This window comes from Hylaeus anthracinus, unplaced genomic scaffold, assembly GCF_026225885.1.
Source record: "Hylaeus anthracinus isolate JK02 unplaced genomic scaffold, UHH_iyHylAnth1.0_haploid 3, whole genome shotgun sequence".
Classification (NCBI taxonomy): domain Eukaryota; kingdom Metazoa; phylum Arthropoda; class Insecta; order Hymenoptera; family Colletidae; genus Hylaeus; species Hylaeus anthracinus.
In genome coordinates, this window is record NW_026535284.1 from 11,843,017 (window position 1) to 11,860,932 (window position 17,916).

At 42.2% G+C, this 17,916-nt stretch overlaps 2 protein-coding genes across 5 annotated transcripts in view; one reads left to right on the forward strand and one right to left on the reverse strand.

The window, feature by feature from the left end:
- LOC128893970 (uncharacterized) overlaps window positions 1-14,772 on the forward strand; it is a 155,501-nt gene extending 140,729 nt beyond the window's left edge. Inside the window, exons 2-4 of one of the 2 annotated variants that reach the window (XM_054155310.1) lie at window positions 9,324-9,587; window positions 12,175-12,250; window positions 13,798-14,772. In XM_054155310.1, the coding sequence (XP_054011285.1) occupies window positions 9,578-9,587; window positions 12,175-12,250; window positions 13,798-14,086 (375 nt within the window). In that variant the 5' untranslated portion in view covers window positions 9,324-9,577 and the 3' untranslated portion in view covers window positions 14,087-14,772. Of the gene's footprint in view, window positions 1-9,323; window positions 9,588-12,174; window positions 12,251-13,797 lie in introns of those variants that run through there. The other variant, XM_054155311.1, reaches the window with a different exon arrangement.
- Window positions 14,773-15,984: 1,212 nt separating this feature from the next.
- LOC128893967 (transmembrane protein 192) lies at window positions 15,985-17,915 on the reverse strand. 3 transcript variants are annotated; one of them, XM_054155304.1, is made up of 4 exons: window positions 17,658-17,915; window positions 17,316-17,450; window positions 16,839-17,235; window positions 15,985-16,779 (listed from the first exon to the last, which is right to left on the reverse strand). In XM_054155304.1, exons 1-4 carry the CDS (start codon window positions 17,694-17,696, stop codon window positions 16,535-16,537), a joined length of 816 nt encoding a protein of 271 aa, XP_054011279.1. In that variant the 5' UTR covers window positions 17,697-17,915; the 3' UTR covers window positions 15,985-16,534. The 3 variants fall into 3 exon arrangements, with proteins under 3 accessions (XP_054011279.1, XP_054011280.1, XP_054011281.1); XM_054155305.1 differs by having other exon boundaries at window positions 17,654-17,915; XM_054155306.1 differs by having other exon boundaries at window positions 17,811-17,889.
- Window position 17,916: the final 1 nt, after the last annotated feature.

Here is a 17,916-nt window from a genome sequence, read left to right on the forward strand (position 1 = left end):
ATTAACTCATTTTCAGAATACCTTTTGGTAAACGAAAGGTAGATAAAGAGTAATTAAATCAGTTACTTTGCATCTGCAAAATACAGCATGATTTATTCTTAACGATTATTTATATTTTTCGCTATGTGCTAAAATGAATTTTGCAGCTCTTCACATGGACCACCCTGTAGAGTTGCAGACGTAAATCTCGACCTACACACAGCGAGAAGATCACGAGCGTGGGTTGAACGTATTATTTCTCAATTAAGAAACATGAATGGCAAGTGCTTCGAATTTCTAACAAACATCCTACGAGTGAAAAATGTTGACGAATATCGATCGTCTGCTTATTATGCATGATCCTTCGTTTATTATTACGTATATGTTCATTGTTCGTCATCGCGTAGAGTTGACTTTGTAATCCACATTTGCCAATGTTCATTGGACAATTAGGATCACCTTATTATCAGATAAAAGGAACTAATATTTATGGACGCTTCGAGTAACAATCCGTTTGAACTGGCATAGTAGTTAATTGCGATGACAGTCCTGGCGTATCGCCAATTTTATGACAATCCATTTATTCGAGTTCGTTGAAATATACGAATAAGTAGGCTCAAATAAAGTGGAATAATATAACAAGGATAAATCGGTTGTTACGATAAACGGTGGGTGAATTACGATCGCAAAAAAAAAAAACATTTACCTATATTTGTTGAAATGTTATTGGAACGAATGCGAAACTGGGGGATCTTAGCTCATCGCTCTTCGTGGGGCTGTATCCGCCTGTACGTGGCATTGACAATGAATTGGCCGGATAGCTTGATGCGAACGTAAGCGTAAACGGAAGTTTGTAAAAGTCAATTCACGACGGCATCGTATCTCCTCTCGAGACACCCGCTAAAAATATTGATCCGCTCAACCTCGAATCGTGTACGTTAGAATTTAATCATCTTTTAATTGATGAAACCTACGAACGATTTCGCGTTCATTAATTTTTCAACTCGACCTTCTTTTAACCCTTAAACGACCACGCGATTTGTATTCTACGTAAAGCTCGCGATGGAATCTACAACGTACCCAGACTAAAAAATTCACGTGCCTCAGTCTTTTTAGCAAATATTAATATTAATGTGTTCGTTGGTTAGATGACGGATTACTCGACATCGTTTATAACATCGTGAGACTAAAGGTGAAACAAAAAGATCAACTCTTTTATATGTAATATCCTTCTCTCTTATCTTGTTCGACACAATAAGTTGGCACGGTTTCGCGATAATAATTGGAATAGAATTCTCAAAATCGTGGCCCCTCATTTATGAACAATCTGTACATGTACCAAAGGCTGGACGCTATTACGTACTGTGAAATAATGGGGAAAGTTCATTCGGTAAAAGGTATCGATATGACGTTATCGCGTTCGCTTATAAATATACCGGTCTAGCCGACCGCATCGGTGGGTGGTAACCGCAACTAAAACTCAGGTAACGAATGACGAGCGAAATCGTCATCGGCGTCGTCATGGTGAATCGATGACGAAGGTGCCGCTTTACGCCGGCTCGATAAGGGCGCCATATATGTATGTATGTATGCAGAACGTCTGCTATGACCAACTCCCCGACCGTGTACAAAACGTTACTCCGACAAACATCGTCAACGTTGATTAACGATAAACGAAGAAACGCGATTTCCAGACAAATATTTGTCTGTCGCATCCTTTTTCTCCGTGTAACGAAATGGGGAAAACCCGGAATTCATTGCACAAAGGTAACCTCGGTTGTCCAATGTTCGGAGCTGACGTCAGTGCAGGGTTGTTGGCGCCACTGTCCTATGACGTCATTAGGGGTGGGTTTGGGGTGGTACGCGGTGGTGGTCGAGTTTCAGAGGCGTAGGGTTCGGAAAGCAGCGATAAGAATTTTCCCGATAATCCGCGACATAGAATAAGACACTTGGATAATTCAGGCTGACGAGAGAAATATTTTTAGACTTTAATTATTGGTATAACTTCTCGGTATTCTATGTTCGGATTGGTTGCGATATTAGAGGAAAACTGTGGGCATGAAATTATATAAAGAAACGAACTTTCTCTTCGTTTTGCAATTGTCGTATCGAAACGACATCGTAAACTTGAATATACAACGCGAAGCTAGGAATGCGAGCTTGTGTGACTCGATTTCTTCGGCGTTAATTGGTCAAGTGTCGCGTGAAATGGAGACGGTAATATTGCAAAGGAGATGACTCGCGAAAATGAATTATTTGTTTTCTTCTTTGTTATCGTATTCGGTTAACAATCGCGAATCGAAGCTATAAACCACCGACGAATGTAAACGGTGTAAACTCATTGTTACGCCACTGCGTTAGGCTGTCAAACACGTGCCACCTTCAACCCTCCGGGCCTCCGCCATTTTGGTGTTGAAGTTGGGTCCCTCATCCTCTCTCGTCCATGTAATCTCACTTCGTGCTACTCCAACCGCCCTCTTAGTCTATGTTATTTTACCGATTCTTCTGGGCGAACCCAGTGGCGTAAGCCCGTGTACAAAGGACAATTGTAGAAACGAAATCTAATAGGCGCGGGAAGCTTCGCAGCTGAACAAACAACAAAAAACGCGTGTCTCTACATCGACGCGCTACGACGATATATTTTTTCGCTCGACGTTTCTGGAGTGTTTTCCGGAAAGATATCTTTACGCGTGTTCGCCCGTGAACAACGCACGTTCGAAATCTCTGGTAAATCCCGCGACAGTGGAGAAAGAAAAGAAAGTCGGAAACGTTTCTTTTTTGAATAGTTGGTCGGACGAAGTGGGCGGTTTAAGAGATTTACAATTTCTCCGTGAAGACCGCTGGAATGGCGTGTGCCATTGAATTCTCGCATCAGCTATTAAGATCGATGCTTAAAGCCGAAAGCTTTTAAAGCTTCGGAAAACGGAGCACCGAACCGAATTCTAGGACCGACCACAGGGAGTTTTTCATCGACTCGAGACAAGTTTATTGCTCGTTGCTTTACGACTTCCTACGCAACCCCGTCGCTCTTTCATCTGCGGAACAATGTAAAATGTCGAGGAGGAAGATCCAATTTCGTTGATTATCTCGTTATCGAAAATAGAGAAACGACACCAAATACAGTTGAATTTTCAAGTTTGTTTCATGAATTAAAAAACGATGGATGCGCTACGCTATTTCGCACCCAACGTGTTTGAACTTATTCAAGGTCCAGCGGTCAGCGTCGATTGTAATTTCAAGCGTTCGAGGTCGCATTTACGCGAGTTATTTATTTATGCTGTCGGTGAAAAAGGAGTCGATCGATCGATTCGATGGACTCAGACTCAAAGTCGGTATTTTCCATCGTCGGAACGATCGCTCGAAAGATCGAGTCGACCAAATCGACGCAGATTGACTTCTCATCCTTAAACCTAATATTCGGAAATGTCTGCTGCCTACAATACTACACGTACGCGGTGGTATGCGGGCGTCACGTGATTATTTAAACTATTTATAGTACGTGATGCGGTGAAATACCAGCTGACTAGCGAAATTCCGCCAATCACGATGGAACTTTTCATCGAACCGACGATACTGTTTCAGTGATCGCTCGCGATGAACAACTTTCTTAAAAATAAATGCCGGATCGATAAGAAGCGTCTTGTTTACCGTATACGATGGAATACGAACCAAGATTTATGAGACAGACGAACCGACGGAGGCGGAAGAGCAAAAATTTCTCACAGGCTGCGGGGGTTGACCGTGCAAGTTTCCTGTTCTAGAATACCCAGTCGTACGTATAATCCATAGAGTGACGCGCGAAGCAAACGATACAATTGGGCAAATGAAAGTAGGTGACTGCGAACAATGAGCCGCGATGGGCCAAGAATAAGATTCTCTATTCGCTGTGACGCATTGCAGTGAATCACAATTGAGACACGTCACTCACCATCGAATTTACGAACTTCGAGCCTGCCTCGTGTCTCGTCGCGTCAGACTCCACGTTTCTAATACAATTTCGTCCGCGCGGCAATTCCGTACGCGGGATCGATCGTTTCTTTCCCTGAGAAAACGTGACTCGAAACGATCCACCTGGTAGCTAAATACGGGTAACATTTTCGCGAATTATTCCTGCATTGCATAACGTGCCCGATCGGGAACGCAGTCCAAGTTATTCCTGTACCGTTCGTTAAGGAAATTTGACAGGATCTGCGCTTGATGTTTCCCCTGGGGATCATCGAGTACAGGGTTTCTCAATCTTTGCAGCTCTGAGTTTTACCGATCTATATTCCCCTTAAGGATGCCAGGAGTATATTAGGGCCCATTGACCCCTCTGTAGCTCGAGTACCTCGGGATCGCTAAACCCGTACCGTAGCTACAATCGAACATAGCTACAGCCCTTGAAGGTGGAATGCTCCAGAGACTAACTCCGACATTTTTCGAATCTGGTCTGAGCATGTCCATTTCCGTAGATTAAAAGTTTAACTCGAAGAGGATCGACGATTTCGCGCTTCGGAAGTTTACTACGCGGTCCTGGGTTACTAAAAATGGACGGAACTGCCACGGATCGTGTCAGTTCGCAAAGTTGGAACAGATTTATGCGGACGCGGCTGTGTATTTGTAAACGGGAAACGACGCGTACAGCTCGTCTATCAGTTTTGGATAGGAAGAACCCGCGTATAGGAGGAAAAATAAAGAGAAGAATCTATATGGTCGTGGCACGGCCGCGAGAGGAAGAGAGAACGAATCAGGGGTATATGCAATCGATAATATCCACGGACAAAAATACTCTTCGACGGCTTATAGACTTTCAGCGTACGTCGTGGTATGGCCGGACGTTTCAATCTACCGGAAAAGATTTCCAAACGTTCTCATTCACCGTCAGAAAATGTTGACATTTTACGCTTAATCGTTTTGTACATTATCGCCAGTTCGATACGGCACTGGCGAAGTATTCCTATCCGTCTTCTAAGTTCACGAACGCAAAACTTCATAATCTTTATCCAAATATTTTTGGTTGAAAAAGGCTCGATAGTCCCTCGGAAAGTCTTACGATTGTTCTCCGTCCGGAATCTAAATTAATCGAAAAAATATCCGCGCTGGACGGCAGCCAAAAGTAGTTCGATTCGAGACGGAAGCGAATTCGAGTGATTAGAATCGACGAACGAAAAAATTCAGATTTATGAACTCGTACCCGGTATGCGCGGAATCTCTCGACGCCCTCGCGACTTTTGCTAAGAGAAACAAACTGTTCTTTTTTCTTCACGCCTCCCTCAACTCGAGAGGAACGTTTAACCTCGATATCAAATGTCTGATGCGTTGAGTCAGGTTCCGAATCCAAGGTCCGCAACAAACCGAAGGTCTCAGTCCTTTTTTGTTCGACTAATAGGTTCGAGGATGAAAGATGACAAGTAATTCCCCAATTTTCTAGTCGTTTTTCGAACGAGATTTTCCAACGAGGAAAGACCAGGCACAGCGAACGAAGCCGCTAATAATTTTAGTCGAATAATTTATGCATACTGCGCGATGACACTTTTATTGCAAATTTCCAGGATGTTTTATTCGTATCATCCATTACGCGGGTCAAGTGATTCATTTCACGGCGCTGAGCCCCGAAAATTCGACTACCCCCATTCTATGGAGAGGGAGAGTAGCATTAGCGCCCACCAATAGCAAAGTTCAACATTCGGCGTCCTGTTGTTCTCTGCATTTCTACGATATGCGCGTGTATTGTCAACCGCTAACTCGCAAAAAACTCCCTATGTCGATATTTTCCCATTTCATCGTCGATTTTTTTCGAGTAAAACGATTGTCACGGGGAGAGCTTGCACAGAAATGAATTCCTTGGCTCGCGTAACGATCCGGAAAAGTACCCAGCCGTATGAACAAAACGACCTTGATAAAGAACGGCTTTGACGTATTTGAAAGCAGACCTCGTCGGCTGGTCTCCGGTCGTCTCGTATTTTAAGGCTTCGTATTTTCTACGATCCGACATGGAGCGCCGGTCGGATGAAAACGAACGAGAATATACTCGACGAGCGAACCGAAGAAATTAGTTTCCATCGAGGAGAAAACATCCCCAAGGAGAAAGTCGTTGGGGATCTAAAACGGTCGACCTGCGTCGACCTTCCCGGAGACGAATTTTTCACGTCGATCGAAGATTACGATCTATGCAAAAGTGGAGAGAGCTAGATAAGATACAGTATCAGCATTGACGCACACAGCTATCTCGGAGACAGTTTTCATCTTCTGCCGAGACGGGACCGCTCTTCTCGGTTCGTCTCCGATTGGACGCGCCGATACAAGAGATATTCGACGATCGTTATCACTGACGCACGTCGCGTTCATTAACTCCTCACGATCGCTCGGCGTGTTCTACGTTTCAGATAACGATCGCTATTTATTTTCCACCGCGTCACGTGCGCGCAATTAACCCTTTTATTGACCAACGCGCCACTCGCGGCCTGCTAAATTTTTCACGTCATTTATTCCGGGATGGGAACCAACGCGTGTCGTTAGTTTGGAAGACGTATTACACTTTTTTGGGATATTACTTTTTCTTGTAATACGAAGAGACGGAGCATTTTCGAGGTACAAGCAGGACCCTCTGACTCTGTAGAAATTAGATACATTCGCGTTATATTAAGAACCGATCGAATCCCCCTACGAGGTATATCTTGGATAAATCCTGGAGTATATCGAGTGAATTTTAAACACACTTCTTGCGCTAAAATCGACGCTGATCGATGGGAGGGCGAGACCGAGAAAATAGTTTCCACGTTCCGAAGTAAACGCTGAAGTACGGGGTTCAAAGAGCGGGAGATAAAGGGACGACGCGAGGAAAGAATTATTACAGAGGCGAGAAAGAGGAACGGTGCGCTTATAGCGAAGGTGGCATACGAATTCCCTCCTGCTCTTCGTTTTCGACTCCCCATAGGAATGCTCGTATTTTTCAGGGTAGTTTACGGACTCGTTGACACTGCAAGCTTTTCTCAGCCTCGAGGGAGATGTTAACCCTGGCCGGCCGATGCGGTACACTGAACACCGACTCTAACGAGTGAAAATAGGGAGCCAATCGACGAGCAAATACTCCTGAAAGGGGACAAAGCGGCGGAAAAGGAGGATGCTCGATGAGAAAGAAAAGAACGGAAACATACGCATGGAAGGATGCGTGCAACGCCGAAGACGCTTCGTTGTACGCGAGGACGGTGGTTAACCATCGGTCTCCGTGCGGTATGGCATACCGCGACAAAATTAGCGACCAACCGAAATAATTTACCACCGGACTCCCCGAGGAGTTGTATGGTCTTCGTCTGTTTTGTTTAGTGTTTCACCAGTGACCCTGAAATCCACCGTACACTACCGCCGAAAAGTCTGGGATTGCCTATACTTTGTCTCTACGAGTCGCTATACATTTGTAAACCCATCAATCGTGTTGCGAGACCGAAACATCCGAGGTCTACGAAGTTTTATTCAAAGTTTTCGCATGTATTAGTTCCTGTGATGATTTGGGCGTCCATATCTTGGTATTATCCTGAATGGTTGTACCACTGCCAGCGGGTACTTGGACATTCTAAACGTTTAGGTTTTCCTATGATCCACATACTATTTCCCAACAACGATACCATTTTTCAGGATGATAATAACCACGTTCCTGGGAAAAGTTCGGTCTTGCTACGTACCTAACAGCTTTCTTCAATATTTACCTATGCTTAGGCATGCTAGCCATTCATCATCAACTACTTCCACGAACCTTATCTCATTATTCCGTCTTCTATTGTTCTCTAAATGCATCAGCTTACCGTATTTGCATTCAGTAAATATTTGCCTCGCAGGAATGGGAATTTCCACAGGAAATTATTCGAAAGTAGTACGAATCTATTCCAAGGAAGATTGGTGATACGCTGGCCCAATCTCGAGCGAATTGATCGATTTCCATGACAGTGGACGATACATGGATCACGCGAATATCAAAGACGCAAGGCTCTCAACGACGACGGGTCGTGGGTGTTATCGCAAAGAGCTTGCAATTTAAAAATGCACGACTATGGAAACGTCTATAGCTCGATTTCGTAAAAACAATGCGATAAAGCGAACGAATCTAGCGTTACAGATTTAAACAGCCGTAAAGATTTTACGTCTGTCCACTATCGGTACACGTCGGTTTATTAAAACTGCTCGTGCATAACGAATGATATCCGGTACAACTATCGGTCAATATAATAAAACTGTCGTTCGTGTTGCTTGCTACGGGATGCCCTATACTTTTTCAACGAGTTTTCCATATATCCAGATAATTTCGTCGACACTTGATTATTCGTTCAAAGTACAGTTGTATTACGCGCAAGATTCATCGAAATTCACAGAGAAGTATGAACGTCATTGAGAATGATTCATCCGCCGATTAAATAAGCTACCAGTATCCGCTTCAGAGAAACATCGATTCGAACAATCATCACCTTCCATTCAGCAAGTTTGTCACCTCGAAAAGGTTTTCCCCGCCTGAGTGGCTCCCACGAGCGCAATCCAATTTTCTATCGCAAATTGCTTTTTCTTCGGTCAGGTTTCGCTTCGTCGTGACGTCGACGGATAGAATCGCGGAGAAAAACAATTATGGACATCCCGTTAATCGTCTCTGCGTAGGTAAGAAAGTCGAAGGCCCTTCGCAGGATCATTTAACGGCAATGGCCTTTGCTCGAAACGAATGTATTTAAAAAGAAGGTGTTGAAGAATCGGTGGATAGTTCAAAACGCCACCGACACGAATAGAAATAATGTATTGTTTCTATTCTTATACGTATTAAAATACAGTTACCCGCTGCTCCTCGTAGACGTCAATTGCCTGCTTCTCAACTATATAATTTTCTATTTAATTTTATATTATAGCTTGCCAAGACTATAATTACACCGAAACAAGTTACCATTCCAATCATAACAGTAAATTTTATTTGAACTTGACATTTATCCAACCATTGGATCCCATTTGCCCGCTTCTGACTTTTGCCACCCTAAGTTCGAAACACTCACCAAGAAGGGGTTACATAAATTCACATTCTACGCGTAATCGTCTATGAGAATCAAGATTCGTAAGACTCGTTTATTGATTAACCGCGCTGGAATTTTTGTTTAGCGGGGATCTCGATGACGTCTGATATAACTAATCGTCACGGTCGATCGATAAAGCGCATATCTTTGATCGAAATCAAAGCGGGGGAGTTGGTCGAGTGCATGAAAACAGCGGGAACGGTGACGAGAACACTAAGACGGGGCAGGGCGGGGTGGCACAAAATAAAATTTGTCGGTTGCATCCCCCTTCTCCGGTGGAGCGGTAACCTGCAGTTGAGGTTGTAGCGCGCGGCAATAGAGGCCGAGCTGATCAGTCTGCGCGAGTCTCTCGAGCGGTGAACGTCGTTTCTTCTGTTCGTCCCTTTCGGATATTCGGATACCTTCCACGTTCAATCAACTCGAGCACAAGGTTTTCTACGACCACGCTTTACGACCTCTGTTAGGTTCGTTCGATACCGAATAGAGACAATTTCTTGGCCCGTTGCTCGACTTCAGTTCGACCAAGGAAACTCAATTTCCACGGACGCTGATACAACGAAAACTGTCGAGCACAGATGGTCAGAGGTGAGTGGGAAAGTTCTTTACTTGTTTTCTTAGTTTTTTAATTTTCTCCTACCGCGTTTCATTCACTAAAATTTGTTCCTTCGACCGCGATCGTGTCACGCTCCGACTTTTTCATCTGTGAGTCACCGGTGCGCTCCGATAGGATCGAGCGAAATCGCGTCTGACCAAAAACCGTCTATATCTACTCAGGATTCACGAGCGGAACTGCATATTTGAATTTGGCACGCACGGCTACGCCGCGGGTGCCGGACTTATCTCGCGCGTGCATTCAAAACGTAGACTCTGGTATGCAATTAGAGCGAAGTAGTTCTCGACGAACCGCTACGAAAACGTTCAGCTTGAAATCGACACAGGAATCTCGAGTAGAAACGTTACAACTGGTTCTAAACGGCTCTGACGTTTATCCGGTGTAATAATACGAGATGATACTTTCCTCTCTGTCACGACTTTCTTACCTTCTTTGTTTCTCTTGGTTCGTGCTGGCAGAAGTGGTCACGGCTCCGTGGATGTCTCGTGTGCAGGTCGCATTGTCTAAGGTCGCGAGGCACTCGTCTCGTTCGAGCCCGATCCTCTTCCTCGTGCAACTGCGAAGGTCGATTCCCGGCTTCTACCAAATAAAGAGCATTCCTTCTGTATTGCTCGTGGAATTGTTCTTTCATCTGCTTCGCGATCCTACGAATGACGTCACGTTCTGTTTATTTATATATTCGTTTATTTATTTAACGGGTAAACGGGTTATCATCTTATACGCGTTGTACAATGTAGCAGCGTTTCTCAAACTGACGATGGAAAGTATATTATAACGTGGAATTATACAAATAATTCCACTAGTATTTTATTCTCATTAGGATGGTTTTCTAATTGACCCGCCAAAAGTATTCATTTATCGAGAGTGTTCGTGGGATGATGGAGTTTGAAAAACGCTGACGGCAATCACGTAGAAGAACGTATATAAATAGAAAAGACAGAATGAACATGGTACGATGAACACGGTTGAACAGTATCAGATTGAAGGGTGGAATCGAGTTAAGAAGATCGAGTCTAAAATTACCAGAGTATTGTGAACTCGAGTCGAAATTTTACAAAAACAATAGCCGTATAATTCTTCTCCCAGTGTGTTTCTCTTAATTGCAAATATAAAGGGGCGAACACGTTATGTAGCTTCGTTGGTAAAATTTATTCCCAAGGTGATCGCTTATTAAGATCTCGATGCTCGAACGTGAGATGCTTCTTGGTCCACGTGACGTTTAATTAACCATTTTATTAACGAAACAGACGTAAGCTCTTCTCTATGGGGGCCAAGGTTTCGATCGAGTCGGATTCGCGTTCGTGATCCTATTTTAGAAAGAGCGAGACAGGTTACCTATACATCACCGATCGTTCTGGGAATACAGATTCGCAATAGACGTCGATAATTGCGATCCATTGCGAACGAACTATACCCACAGAAATAATTCGCCTACTCCGTTCAATCGCGGTGTCCTAATCTCGTGTAACTTTTAACCGTTGCTATTAGGCGGCAAGGATCAAATATATCCAGCAAAATATAAACCGAGGTTCGTGTAGTTAATGACGTGGAAGGATGTGACGTGAGCGTGCACGTGTAAATGCGCCCGACGTAGTGTACTTCCGTCACGTAAATTTGCACGTGTCGTCTGCGCAAAACAGTCGATCGCCATCTGACTCTGAACTTAAGAGGGTTGTTCCGAAGATTTTTTTTTCGAAAAATGTAAACCGTGAAAGAGAAACCGATTTTCGAGGGGCATCGTTTTCTTTACGATCGATGGCTCGATAACAAGGATCGTTCGCCAATCGAACCTCGTTAAATAAAGCGAACCGACGCGGTTCATGTGAGAAAATCGCTGAATGGTCCATCGTCTGGCCTATAAATGATAAAAGAAGACGATGTTAGAAGACGGCGTGTCAATGTTAATGTCAGGCAATGTGCTTCCCCAACTACCTTACTGTTTGGAACAACTCGATCGTATTTTGATCGGGCATCCGTTACGGTCCGATGCGATCCAAATCATGCGACTAGCGATCTTTCGGTAACGCTACATGGAAAATTAATTTCCAACTATGAAACAATCGTTGTTACGTGCGACATCGAGCGTGATCGATGATACTCTCCGTTATACGTGCTCCTTGTCTTGAAATAAATGAGGCTTCTTTCACGCATCGTGTCCTCGCCAGAGACGCGTGTAACACGATTACGTTCGCCTGGACAATCGAGTCGTTATTACCGAAAATCCCCATAAATCATCCGTACTTGTCTTGATAGGTTCTACGAAATTTTATTACTCCGCGAAAGCGAACGAAGCGTTACGCGTGTTACGTTGCGTTAAAATTACATAGGACTTAAGAATAGTATTTGTAGTTCCACGCACATAGGCCGAGCGATAACGCGATTTAAAATATCGCGTTATTTCCAGAGAGCAGCAAAGCTTAAAAATTGTTTAACGTCACCGGGTATTATGTTATCCGTGAGACCGTCGTATGCCATAAATCATCTCGCGTGCACGGATTCGATTCGTGGAACCGAATGTACAAAAGACTTTCCATCGGAATTAATGAATTTACGTCACAGCATTTTTTGTTCCAGGGTCGTTGCCTGATATCGCAGTGACGATGGCATCGGGAAGAGAAATTTACGGTGCATTCAGGTAAGCGGAAGCAAATTTTTCTACGTCTTTGTCGTTCACTTCTACGTGGTCTAAATATAAAAATAACAGAGAAAACAAACCGTACTGGGTTGTTTGGACACAATTACCGGGACGTACGTGTCCCAGCAGCTGCGAGAGGGTTAAGAGAGTTAGCAAATATAGCCAAAACAAATACGGTATCGATCCGACGACCGAATAAATGATTAATTTCGTTAATTTTACGCAACCTCTGTCACGCGACGAGAGTTGCAAAAACAACGAGTGTGTCGTCAGTTCTCGAATGCAACGTGTCGCGCGATTCTGACAGTGCCATGTAACGTGGCTGCAAATACGCGCATAGAAGCCTGTTATTTCCAGAATTTTCGTGGGAGTAAATTTCCAATACGACCTTTTCGTAATCGTTTCTGCGGAAAAGTCTGCGTGGGTGGCAGTCGATATCGTTGGATTATATGATCATCTGGATGCACTATCAATCCAGTTTGGTGCACAAATAATGCGTCCATTCTGGCTTCGAAGGTCTCGCAATAAGTTGGCGAGACCGAACGCTTCGGTGTTTTCCCCGCGATGCTAGATCAACAAAATCATCCTATCAGACACCTTTCCAGAAAGCAATCGAACGCTTCGTTCCGGCTTCCGCCTTAACGCGATTCGCGGATTATAATTCTCGCAGTACAAATATTTTCATAGCTTTATCGAGGCCGCTGTATCGTAGGAAGTGGTTCAAACGATTATGGTCATAGACCGTGACGCAAATAAGAGTCCCTGAATTTGCGCGTCCTCTCGTTCCCTCTTTTTCCCCTCTTTCCTAATAATTTTCTCCTAAAGCATCCAGACAAAAACTTTTTCTCGATAACGAAGAACCGTACTCGCTCTATTTCTGATGTCATCGCTAGTCGAAACGTTCGACATCGACGTAACGCAATATTTCACGTAAAATCAATCCGTTATCCATAGTCTAGGCTACGTGCTTCAGTACCAATGACGTAACATTGACGCAAGCGACAATTGTTGCCACTACAATGCTGCAGGGCAGAACGTCGATAGTTCGGTCCGACTACGAAAATCGCCTCCTCCTTAGCGACGAAACCCGTTCGTTTCTCAAAACCTGAACTCCAGACGTTCGACGGTCGATGTCTGGACTTCCCCTTTTGATTTCTCTTACCCTGGAGGTAATCGAAACGAGCTGGAATCTACCCACGCTTTTTCGTATATCGAAATCGAAGGGATATCGACTGGACGCGACCGTGTACGAAGGTGTGCGAAGTATGTTCGAAAATTCTGAGGTAAATACGTATACACATACGTAGAGATTATAACGGATATATAGACACCTGTGTGTTAAATCTCAAGTGCATCGTACACGGGATACGGTGGCAAGATTTCGGGTATTAGAATCAATCGATACCTCGGTGTTTGTACAAAATCTCAGGAAGCCTGCTAGGCAGACGTCTAACGACAGTATCGTTTAGAGATATTTTCTAAGCGTCGAAAAGAAACCACCAAACGAATACGCATTTGTGTTATATCGGATTTCCTTTAATTTCCAGCCTAATCGTGGACGACGTCGACTCTCACTCGATATCGAGCGAAAATTCCGACTTGGACGGTCTGTCGAACGAGAGCAGCTCTCAGAATTCGTCTACTCAAACACCTTTGGACAGCCCAGGTGGTCCCAGGGAAAGAATCAAGCAGATGCAGGTGGAAGCTGAGACTAGAAGAGGAGAGTTTGCGAGATTGCTCGAAGAACACGCTCAGGTCGTGAGGAAGCTGAAGATGATGGAAGCAGAGGAACAACTCTCGTCGACCGGAAACGTTATGGGAGCCACGCACGCGTGATTCCATTCTTAATTGGGCAGAACAGTCATTGGGTTGGGACCACTGCCCTTTCGCGATTGCAGCAGCACCGATTCGTTCAATAATGGAAATTGCAGAAATTTCGATAATGGTTGTTGTGCGGGTACAAAAATACTCGTTCGACGTCAGTGACTTCGGTCGCACCCGAGAAAACAAAGTGTCGACGTAACCCGTATTTTTTGAAACGCGTCTAAAGCGACGAACTCTCTGATTTTCTGTAAAAGTGAATTACTGTAAGAGTGAACTTTAACGAATGCGGTAAAATTATGCTTGAGTCGATGCGATGAAAAGCGTGGCTCGGTCGAGCAGATACGTCGAATAGAAAGATCGAAGACGAATGTCAGGTCAACGACCGTTCGATCTGAAAACTCGATCAAGGGATTACGACGGTGTGACGGACTGAAAAAGCAGATAGCAGTCAGACATTTCTCTGTTCGAAAACGAGTATGCAATTTTATCAAATATTTATCGATTACCTGAAAATACATATGTTAAATTACAAACCTACTTAATTCTGTAAAATTTATGGCCAATTAGCTTATCAATCCACGTATTCTACGTCATAAAACAACTATACCTATCAAATTTTGCACCTCGTTACACTGTCGTAATCCGCCGCGATGATTAGTCCCTAAGTACGAGATTATCCTTTTTTCTACGCTTCTTTTGAGTTTCTGCTTCTTCTTGTCATTCTTAGAAACCTCATTGCGAAGATCATGAAAATATGAGGCGCCCAAGCGCACTTCTTTTGTAATAATGAAAACTTATTGCGCGAGGCTCGGCTCGATCGCTCATCAACGTAGAAAACCATTGCGTATCGTTCGAAGTTTGTTTGCTCGAAGAGATAATCCTTCTTGTGTTTTATCGCAAAGTCTGAAATACTTCTAGTTACGACAATAATGAGGAACACTCGGCGTATTCTCGTAAAATCTCGAGACAAAGAGTACTAACAAAACCGTTATTTTATGTACATACACAGCAAAAAGAAAAGAAAAAAAAAAAATGGTTGGCCTAAGCGTAGTACAAACTTTTGAGATATGAACAGCAAAACTTAGTGCTGACCAGGAAACAGTGGAAAGCTTTGGTTCTAGCACTTTGTGTCGTCGACACGCCACCACGTTGATAGAACATCGTCATTTCGCTTTTTAAAAGAAGCGTTGCGATCGTGTATAATCTAGTAAATCTCGACGAAGTACAAGCTTATACATTTTATAGCGTTGTATATTTCAGTGTTCCATAAGTGTAAGTTAGTTTTATATACCGTAAGCATACGTATGATAGCATAGGATTCTAAGCCTGTCGGAATACGCGTAGAGCTTTTGTAAATAGATTTCTTTCTCAGCGTAATCCATCATCCAAAGTGTTCACCGGCGAAAAGCCTTGCGATGTAGTTGCACAATAACGTAACCGTTATCGAGAATTCTTTTTATTTCGTCGAGTATCGCGAATAGTAGGAGATTCGTATTAAGTATGGTCCAACAAGGGTAAGATTTTTCTTGTCTCTGCGTGCATATTGCGTCAGGTTTGTATCCACATAAAATAGGTATTATTAGGCATTTATAGAAATATACACATATACATATGTATAAAAATACATGAATAGACTTGTGTTATAATGTTAATATTAAACTATAACAGAAACATTAAGTACGTGTTGATGCATCCCATTCTTATTCGAACGTCCTTCGATACTTCCATCGTATTTGCGTAACATTTGAAACGAAGTTTTTGTACGAAAAACATCTTTTTGATTCGTTACCGAAAAAAAATCTTTGTTTTTATTTTCGTATATGTTACGCGACAGTAATGTTTGTAGTATTTTATTAAAAAATAAATGTTGTTATGTTTCAAAGATCACTATATATTATGTAAAATTATGATAAGTATTGCACATTCAAAAAAATATACACTTTATTTAAATTATTATTACACACTTCATCACAGAACTTATTTTTGATTCTTTGTAACATCACTCAAAAGGAGGCTCGTTTAAATCGGAAACATCCTATCTTGAGTAAGTAATAAATTTTCACTAACTAAATTAACATATTTTTAAAGCTGTCTTTAATTACATTTTAATATTGTTATAAAAATTTCTATGCAATAATTTATGTCGGAAAGGGTGTTTAGTATTAGCAATTCAAGATGGGTACAAGGTTTGTGTAGAAATAGGAGTAAACTAGATATTACGATAGCACGTATATGGTAACGTACAAACTGGATGTATGTAGATAAAAAAAGAAACTATACATGATAATGCCAATAGGATAAAAACAAATATCAAAGATATAAATCGAAAGTACATTTTACTATAGGATTCGTATTTATGAAAATTTCTATATCCCTTGTCTAAAATCTTTATATTTGTCAAATATTAGATCAAGGTTGCAATCATGTACCATTAGGTAATTTGTGTACACCATGACAAATTCATGATTCTGGCAATCTGTTCTGCATTGCCATTGTAATCATTCTATGACTCAACTGAACATTATAATCTCTCAAATATCTTATCAAGTCTGCTTGTTTTTCAATCAGTTCTTCCAGGTTCGACTCTCTAGGACGATAACCAACTTCACCGCTACCCGCGTATGTGTCCTGAGTGAAAGAAGACAACCACTCTTCGCGAGTAACATCAGGTGGTGGACGCAATCGATTGAATCTCAAAACCTTTTCTAAAATACAGAAAGAATTTTTTACATTGTAAATCTTTCAGTATATTCTATATACTTACTGATATAATGTACATAAGCTGGCACAATAATTGTGAGTTCCATTGAAGTTAACAGTATTAAATAATTCAATGGTGTTAACCACTCAGATGATCTGCAATATGCTTCATAATCAACTTTATGCGTGTGGTGCAAGATCACAGCTAACAATAAATAACACACATTCCACAATGATGCTATAAAAAGTGGTATTCGAATGTGCTGATATGTTGACTGATAAAAGTCAAGATATCCATGAATACGTAACATATGATGTTTTGCCTTCACAAGATGATCGGTTATCATAACCACCAACCAATAAAAACAATGGAGGTACAGATATATAAAATATGTGTCACATTTATTTTTCTCTTCGGGCCATACCGATGCAAACACAATTCCTATGATTTCTAAAGATACCTAAGGCATTAAATAACCTTGTAATATTAGATGCAAAATCTGAACAATCTTTTAACACCATTAGCGAAGTTGAGGCTTACACCAAATATCAGGGGAATAGATACGATTGGCACAGTATCTAATTTTTGAAATTGTTCTTCTTCCTGAGAAGTCAACACAGGTTGAAGGTATTCCTCGTCGTCCATATTGTTAGGCGCATCAAAAAACACAGCTCCCTAACAAATGCACGTATTACAAACGATCGCGTCGTTTAATAGCTTTCCGATACGATAAAATATAACGACTTGGTTTCTAAAACTAGTCTGAACGTTACGCATAGAGCGTCGCGAATGGAGGTTATGTTTACATTACATTGAGACCGAAAAAAAAATGGATACAATAAAGCTATGACTCAATTAGAATTTTTTTTTAATCGTACTCACGCTACCCGACGTGTTTAATTTTCTGACAAGGCTGACCATTGCACAAAGAAAGGATTGAAAAGTGAAATGCAAGAAAAACTCTTTCCATAATCAAGCAAACAGTTTTATTAATTTTTCTTCATTATAGAAAGCAGCTGTTCCGAATAACTGTACTTTTTAATTTGCGATGCGACACATATCACATAAATGATCTACTCTTGTGACGCTTAATTTACGTGTGATTAATCATAACTGTAACACGTGACGCGGACCAAAATGT

What these genes read in the sequence shown, in the direction of transcription:
- LOC128893967 (XM_054155304.1), bottom strand. Translation starts at nt 17,696, where the DNA reads ATGGTCAGCCTTGTCAGAAAATTAAACACGTCGGGTAGC. An exon ending in CTATTCCCCTGATATTTGGT is followed by an intron (nt 17,236 to 17,315) that starts GTAAGCCTCAAC and finishes TTAATGCCTTAG; the next exon opens with GTATCTTTAGAAATCATAGG. An exon ending in AGCTTATGTACATTATATCA is followed by an intron (nt 16,780 to 16,838) that starts GTAAGTATATAG and finishes TCTGTATTTTAG; the next exon opens with AAAAGGTTTTGAGATTCAAT.